The 8,238-nt window shown below is 43.5% G+C and overlaps 1 protein-coding gene across 1 annotated transcript; it reads left to right on the top strand.

Moving 5' to 3' along the window:
• The first annotated feature begins 508 nt into the window (after nucleotides 1-508).
• CCNG2 (cyclin G2) lies at nucleotides 509-7,683 on the top strand. The gene is made up of 8 exons (XM_074154687.1): nucleotides 509-781; nucleotides 960-1,098; nucleotides 2,070-2,207; nucleotides 3,204-3,454; nucleotides 3,629-3,707; nucleotides 3,788-3,886; nucleotides 4,797-5,002; nucleotides 5,522-7,683. The coding sequence occupies exons 2-8, from the start codon at nucleotides 988-990 to the stop codon at nucleotides 5,652-5,654; spliced, it is 1,017 nt and encodes a 338-aa protein (XP_074010788.1). The 5' UTR covers nucleotides 509-781; nucleotides 960-987; the 3' UTR covers nucleotides 5,655-7,683.
• The last annotated feature ends 555 nt before the right edge of the window (nucleotides 7,684-8,238 follow it).

Below are 8,238 nucleotides of genomic sequence, written 5' to 3'. Positions count from 1 at the left end.
GCAGAGGTAGAACGCGCCTGGCCAATCCGGAGAGACCCAGCCTCGCTCGGAGGCCAATCGCCGCCGGTAAACAACACTCAGCCGGGTGGGGAAGGGGAGGGGCGGGAGAGCCGCGCTGCCGGCCAATCAGCGGCAGGGGAGCGCGGACCAATCAGAGCGGGGGAGATTTTGGGCGGACTTTTTAAAACAGGGCAGCCGCTCCGAGTCCCTTTAAAGGAGTGAGATGACTCTTTCTTGTCTCCGTCCGCTGGGACCTAGCACTCCCTTTGGAGAAGCGCGGTTCCGCTTGGCTTTCTATCGAGCAGGGCTGCTGCCGGACGGTTACATCGTGCCGTGACCTCCGGGCCCTCTTGGGGCACTTCTAGGGGGCGCGGATGCGAGCGGACTCTTTTACTTCTCGGCGGCGCCTCACCGGCCGGGTCTAGACGGGAGCGTTCCGCGCGGGGCCATCTGCGGGACGGCAGAACAAAAACAAGGGGGCGGAGAGGCGCCGCCTCCATTTTGATGCGGGGCCGGGGCGGCGGCGGCGGTGGCAGCAGCAGCTGGGGGCTGGCGATGGTGCTGCTGCCGTGGGCATCGCCGTGAGTCGCTGGGGGAGGCGAGCGGGGCTCGCCGCGGGCGGGGACGCAGGCGGCCCTGCCTGGATGTGGGGCCAGCGGCGGAGTCGATCCGCGTCCGTGCGGTGAGGGGAGCCGAGCTCGCCTCCCCCCCCCCCCGCCGCGGAGGAATCGAACGGTGAGGGTCGCGGAGGAGGCCCGGTGCCCCCTCAACACCATCCCGGGTGAGTGTACCGGCAGGGCCGGGCTGCCCCTTTCTTGAAGTGTTCTGTGGGGTCCCTTTGTTCGCTTCCCCGGTGCTGTGGGGGGTTCTTCCCCCGGGGGGAGAGGCGGTTGAGGGGCCGTCCGGCGGGGAGGGGGTGAGCTGCCAGCTGTTGACGATGTGTTTTGTCTGCCGTGAAGGTAGAAGGCTCCGGAGGCAGGGGAGAAGATGGGCAGCGAGGCGCTGTGGCTTTTCAAGCAGCTGAACCTGCACCTGGAGCAGGAGGGGCGGTTTCAGCCCCGAGAGAAGGGACTCAGCCTCATCGAGTGCGCCGCCGAGGTGAGGGGGGACCGGGAGGAGGATGAGGCAGGCTCCTTAGAGCAGGAAATACGTTTTTTAAAAAAAAAACTCCGAGCTACAAGGGAGACAGATGCGCCTTAACTTCAGAAAGTTAATTCTTCCCTCTGTAAACACCGCTTGCCTTTTGTTTTAACTTTGACTTCATCTGTACTTATTAACATGCACTCCATTATCAAAGAACTATGACCTACAGGGCAAGTAAATTATTTAGGTGTTTATTGTTTAAACTTGGAACACAGAACCGAGAGAATGTATTGTTTTTATCTTGGGAGCTTTGTTACTGGTGTCTTGTACCACTGCAGGGAAGCTGGGATGTCACGTAGGCAATTAACAATGGGGAAATGACCCGCTCTTCTTTAGCAAGGTATACGGAAATGAACCTAGAAACACCCTGTGCTTAACAGCAAAAATTGAACTAAGCATAAACCTTTCCACGTTAATGACCAGAGTTCCTTATGGAGTTTAGGGCAGGGTTGCATTCCTTCGGATGCTTGTGAGTTGTTTTTGAAAGGGCCCTAATGTTTAACAAAAAAAAGTCTCTGAAATCAGTCTGCTTGTTTGTTTTGAAAGCAGAACTTTTATTGCTTAAATATTGACAGGGAGGCAGACAGGAGAATAAGCTGAGTTTGGTCATCTCTGTTTCTGTAAGGTCAGGAGTCACTGTGTATGCACACACTTGGTAACTATTGTCTTAAAATAACAAGTGCGTACTTCGAAATGTGGTTTTGCTGGGTATTGCAACAGTGAGACTCAGGACCTGGCTGGAATCTGTCTGTTGGGTGTGTTTTGAGTATCAAGTATCTAAATTTTTTGAAGTAAAGAGAAATTAAGTATTTACAGAAGAAAATAATTGCTTCCCTTTGATCTAAGTAAAAGATGACTTGTGGGGAGTGAGTGGTCGCACTCATCACTGCTGCCACTGAATAATTCTGACTTTGCTTCTCTTGTAGAATGAAAATACTCTGTGTCCAAGGCAAAGGAACGCCAAGGTGGAAGATCTATGGAGTCTGACCAACTTTTTTGGTTTTGCAACTGAAACGTTTGTTTTGGCTGTTAACATTCTGGACAGATTCTTGGCTCTTATGAAGGTATTTTGGGGCAGAGGACCTGCTATAGTGTCAGCTGGGAATATGGGAGTTTTCTTGTCTGACAAAAAGGGGAAGGTTGTGATCTAGTAGATAACTGTGGCTATTTACTCATTCTATGCTGGCAACATTTCTGAAGTCCTCCTTTACAAACTTTAAGTTGAGGTTTTGCATGAAAGATAAGCTTACACTGGTGTGATTTACTAACTGTTTTATGCTATTGGCCTCTTTTTACCTCTAAAGGCAAGTAGCAGCATGGTTTATTTCCTCGAAGTCTGTACCCTTCACCATGTAGGTATAGACTAAGAAAGGAGAAATTAAGAAGGAACGAAACAATTTGTATTATGGACTATTTCTAGGTACTGTGTTAAATCTTAGCTTGGTGCTGGAACTAACACCAAATGATGGCAGACAGTTTGAACCTAAACCAGTTCCCCATTATTAAGTTGGCAGAAAAATGAAAGTTGCATCAGTTCTCTGGCCTGACTGGCCCTGAGGTTGCATAAAACGTTATACTGGTACATGGGAGAGAATAGCAGAGGTAGGAACAAGTTGTGGAGGGATAGGACTGCTTAGAACAGGTTCAGGCTGGATTTGTGTAGCCTTTAAATGAGGGTACATGAGCACTGCTGCTTGGAGAAGTGGGGTATTGCAGTTCTCACTGCAGCTTATTTGTTACGTAGTGATGTGGAGCTCTTTCAATAGAGGGTGCTCAGCTGTTGAACTTTACTTCCTCTGACTTAGCTATGGCAGATCGATAGTGCTTTATTGGCTCTGCCAGCTGTGTTTTGCTGAAACTGAAGTGATGAAACCAGCTCTGACTAGGTGAGGTGTATGAGCTGACTGTCAGGCCTAGTTGAGATAAACAAATCTCTCTTTCTAGTGAACTGTGAATGTTCAAAACAGCTCACTGAGGCTGGGTAAGCTGTTGGTGTTGCTGTTTGCTAAGCACAGTGTTTATTGGGGGGAAGTATTCATAGTGCTTCCTCTTATTTTTAGGTGAAACCAAAGCATTTATCTTGCATTGGAGTTTGTTGTTTCCAACTGGCTGCCCGAGTAGTCGAAGAAGAATGCAATATTCCATCTGCTCATGAGATCATCCGGATCAGCCAATGTAAATGCACTGTGTCCGACCTGAAACGGATGGAAAAAATAATTTCAGAGAAGTTGCACTTTGAATTTAAAGCTACTACTGCCTTAACCTTCTTGCACTTGTACCATACTATTGTACTCTGTCATACCTCAGAAAGGTGAGTTGAATTGCGTGTTGGTGATGGTCTACATGTTTGCTAAGCCGTTTTTCTTTTTTGTTGTCTCTTAAATGATTATGGCATTAGCTGTAGAGGAGGCAGCTCCTTAGTTTTTACTTTGTGGCAAGTGAATGCTTGTTGACACAAATGCTGCTTCTCTTGTGTGTCTTACAGGAAAGAAGTATTGAATCTTGACAAATTGGAAGCACAGCTAAAAGCTTGCAACTGTCGTCTAGTCTTTTCTAAAGCAAAAGTAAGTAGAAGAATCTTTCTTTGACTTCTGAGTAGGTTTTGTTTCACATTATGTTGAGCGATGTGTTTTTGTCCTTCTAGCCATCTGTCTTGGCCTTGTGCCTTCTCACTCTAGAAGTTCAGACTTTGAAATCTGTTGAGCTGTTTGAGATCCTTCTTCGTGTTCAAAAGCATTCTAAGGTAACTCCTTTCTGTGGGTTGTCTTTGCAGTTGTTGGGACTGGTGCAGTTAATGATGTACAATACTACATTTAAGGGACCCCTGCTGTCAGGGTACAATCTTTACAGGTCCTGTTTGGCATCAGCTGACATAAGCAACGAAATGCGTCTTTTAGCATCTGCCTGCAACTCCCGTAAGGAACATGGTTTCTTTGGTGGAATGCCAGATGCAAAAAACTGCTGCTTAGAGAATGAGGTTAGGTAGTCATTTCTCACTGGCACATCTTGGCAGCTGCTTGGCAAGCAAAAGGATTATGGTTTAAAAAAACCCATGAGCTTAAATATATAAAATCGGAAGAAATGCTGACCTCATGCCTACACAATACATGCTTTAACAAGCAGCTGATTTAGCTTGTACAGTTCTAGCTGTATGTTCTAGAGAAACTTCCAATCAGTTGATAGGGCTACAGTGACTGCTGAGCTGATTATTCTTTTTGCCAGAATAACTAACATAGGATTTATGGCTTGTAGCTGCATACTGTATCAGTTGATAGTCTAAAACAAGCTTTTTCACTCTCTTAGTCAAATTGAACTAACCCAGTTTCTTGAGGGGTGGAAGTAGTTCTTTAAGTATGAGATTATTTCATTTTAAAATGGGATAATCCTGGTTTCATTTTTCCTCTGGAAGTGAAAATAAAAATGTTAACAGCAACTGTTAACTGTCAACTCAGACTTCACCATGGATGTTTCTAGGAGGGGTATAGGAGTTCACCTTCAAAAGCAGCCAAACTTTGACAAAGGTATCACTGTCATGACTTGCTTATCTTGACTGGAATTTTTTCGAGTCTTTTCCAAGAAGGTAAAATGGAGGAAGGGGTTATCTTTAGAGCCCATGTGTAATAAACTAAATAGGTTCTTTTTTTGCTTTTCAGATAAGTGATAGTGACCTGCTTTACTGGAGGGAACTGGTCTCAAAATGCCTAGCAGATTATTCTTCTCCAGAATGTTGCAAGCCTGATCATAAAAAGCTGGTTTGGATTGTTTCAAGACGTACAGCCCAGAATCTACAAAACAGTTACTACAGTGTTCCTGAGTTGCCAACTATACCAGAGGGTGGATGTTACAACGAAAGTGAGAGGTTGGTAAAACTTATACCAGGTGTTTTTAATTTGGTGGGAATTCTTATTTTTTGGAAATGTTAGTGGCAACTTTGTATAACTAGGCTTATTCAGTACTACTTGGGAAAAAAAATTGCTAGCTTTGAAAATATGGGCGGAGTTAAGTTATATCTTAAACAGAAGAAGAAAAAGAGTACTTTCTGAACATTGCAGTCACAGTTCTGCTAATGCTTTGCAGGGTGGGGGAGGCATTCCTTTTTTTTAAAGACAGGGAGGCTTACAAAGCATTGAAGTCTTCTGAATTAATTTATATTTGGTATCTTGAACACTGGCTTCTTGGCTGGTAGGAGGTTTTTGGCATTGGGAGAAAGGAAATTGTACCTTGTTATGATTCAAGCCTTAGCACTGAGAAGCGTTTAGATCTGGCATGTTACACTAGGAGCAGAAAAGCATGCAAGGAAATACAGCATTGAGGAGTACTTTGCCACTTTCAAGGGGTTGTGCTTTGTTAAAATTACCTTTCCTACTGTTACTTCTAGTGAAGACTCCTGTGAAGATATGAGCAGCGGAGAAGAAAGCCTTAGCAGTTCTCCTCCAAGTGATCTGGAAGGCACCTTCTTCTTTGAACTCAAACCTCAAACAAAGTGGCAAGCTCTTAACTGTCGGTCTTAATAACATTAAGTCTTGATTGTATTAGGCTGAGCTTTTTAATGCATCATAGTCTTTTGGCAATAATAAATGAGGTGGTAATCCGTAAACTGTATTAAGGCAAGAATTGCTGTGGTATATCAGTGCTTTGAATGCCTGGCTTGTTTTTTTTTCGTTGTTGTGATTTTAAGGAAGAAAAGATAAATCCCATTCAGGTCCCCAGTTCAGCAAAAAAAGGTAATGTATAGTTCTGTTGTAAACAAGCATAAATGTAGTCCTGTTCCTGGTGGTCCAAAATGCTTAGCAGTTAAACATGTTACTAGTGTTCCCTGGCAGCAGTGAAGGCTGATGGTGTACTGGGCTGTGTTAACAGGAGCGTAGCCAGTAGATCAAGGGAAGTAGGTTTTTTTCCTCCCTTTACTTGGCATTCACTCTCAGTTGAAACAGTGTCCAGTTCTGGGTTCAAGGTGTTGATCAGCTTGCACAAGTCCAACAGGAAGCTGCCAAGATGGTTAAGTGATTTTGGGGCACAGAAGCTGTGAGGAGAGGCTAAGCAAAATGAGTTTATTCAGCCTGGCAAAGTGGCCTTTGAGTTTGAACAGCAGCCTTTTGGTATCTTAAGAGGAGGTGATTTCAGGGTCTTGACTGAGAAGCATGGAGCAAGAATTGAGGAGCTTTGATTAAATTGAAGTGTGAACTCCTCAGTGAATGGAAGAAGTTTGCTCTGTGGGAGCAGTCAAGTGTTGGAGTGGACCTAGAGGGGCTGTGCAGTCTTTGTCCTGGGAGGTTCTCAGGATTCAAGATGACCAAGCTCCAAGCTCAGTTTGAATTGAGCGCTGACCCTTCTTTGAGCAGGTTAGATTAGAGTCCTCCTGAGGGCACTTCCACTCTTTAGTATTTTGGGATTAGATCAGATTGGCTGGGTTGGTTGTGTGGAATGGTGTGTAGATGTAGTACCGGGCTGAAATAATTTACTGTCAAGTGGGCCAAATGCCGAAACTGCTTTAACACTTTACATGGATCTTGAGTTGTATACTCCAAGCGGATTATTTTTTTGTTGTTGTTTTTAAAGCTTGGCTTTTCTAAACTTCAGGAATCCCTATTTCAGGAGTATGCATGGCAAGAAGGAGGTTTCTAGTCAATACTAGTTTTCACTAAGGAATAGTATAAAGTGTGTGGCAGGGAGTAATTTCATATTTTTGTTAATACAGATGTTTTTACATTGAAATTCACATTGTATACTTCAGTGTGTTTAAAATCTTAAAATTCAATCCATGGTATTAGCTTAGACTTATTAACATGGTAAATCTTGATAAGTCTACATTCCTTTTAATATTTAACCCTTGTAGTTGTTTTCCAGTATATTCATGTTATTGATTGAGTCATAATCCAACTTGTTTGCATGCTTATGTAAAGCAGTTAGTGCAGGAAAAGTAGACATAATGCAGTAATACCAAGTCAACGTGATGTTGATGAAGTAGTTAATCTAATGGTTTTTTTTCTGAACTTTTTTATTGAAGCACAAATTGAAGTATGATTGTGTTTCCATATTGAGAACATGGCTAGGTAGCAAGTGGACTAATTAGCCTCAGAATAATGGTGTGAAGTGTGTTGGTGCCAAAGTAGAAATGAAGGAGCAAACGAGCTAAAGGCTGTTCTGTAGATGCAAATGTTGTTTTTAGAATGGTAAGAGCGGTGCTGTAAGTTCATAACTGTTATGTGATTTCATTTTTATAAAAATGCAAAAAGTTTACAAAAATGTATATAAAAATGTAAATTAAAAAATGTACAGAAAAAATTTAAAACAAAAAATGAGCAGAAAATACTGTATTTTTTTACATTGTATGTAACTTTTTGTAGGTATGTTGCATGTAGATAGTAATTTATTGTGTACTCTGTATGATATTAAATACTGTACATCTGAAGACTTCTTCCTGCAAGTCTCTGTGCCTGGAAGCTCACTTTTGAGATGAAGTACTTTGGTTGCAGGTAACGAACCTACTGAGTCTTGTTTCAGTTGAGAACAAAAAATAAACCAAGTGCTGTATTTGTTAAGTGGTGTGAGTTACGGTTGGTTACTTGAAGCTTTTGGCTTTTTTTTTTTTTGCTGTATAGTTGATATGGTACCGCAGCTGGATTTTGCTGGATTTGTGGTTGCTGCTGTTCCCAGTCTTCTGACTGGGATATCAGGAGACATCCTGGTCTCAAGATGTGTCTGCATCTTGGCAATCCGCAAGACCCACAATAACTCAGCAAAGGCAAACTTGATCTCGTTGCCTTTTTGTCTCATCATGCCCATCTTCCTGAAGTATTTCCAAATGGTGCCTATGTTGAAAAAATTAAGGAATTAAGGGGCTGTAAAGGGTTCTCGCTGAAGAGATGTTCCCAGCCATGGAAAGAGAAAGAGGGAGCTGGGACCTGCACTCAGCTACTAGCTTTAAGAATCGTAGACTGGTTTGGGTTGGAAGGGACCTTAAAGGTCATCTACTTCCATCCAGAAACATGATAGACCTATTGCACCTCGTAACTTGATATGGATTTTCCCTCTTTTTGTCCTTTTCCTTTCTTGTGCAAGGGATGGAGTGAGGAAAAGCTCCGTTTGCCAGGC

Source organism: Numenius arquata, chromosome 10 (assembly GCF_964106895.1).
Source record: "Numenius arquata chromosome 10, bNumArq3.hap1.1, whole genome shotgun sequence".
Classification (NCBI taxonomy): Eukaryota; Metazoa; Chordata; class Aves; order Charadriiformes; family Scolopacidae; genus Numenius; species Numenius arquata.
The sequence above is the reverse complement of the archived record's forward strand: the minus strand, read 5'-3'. Positions and strand labels throughout refer to the sequence as shown.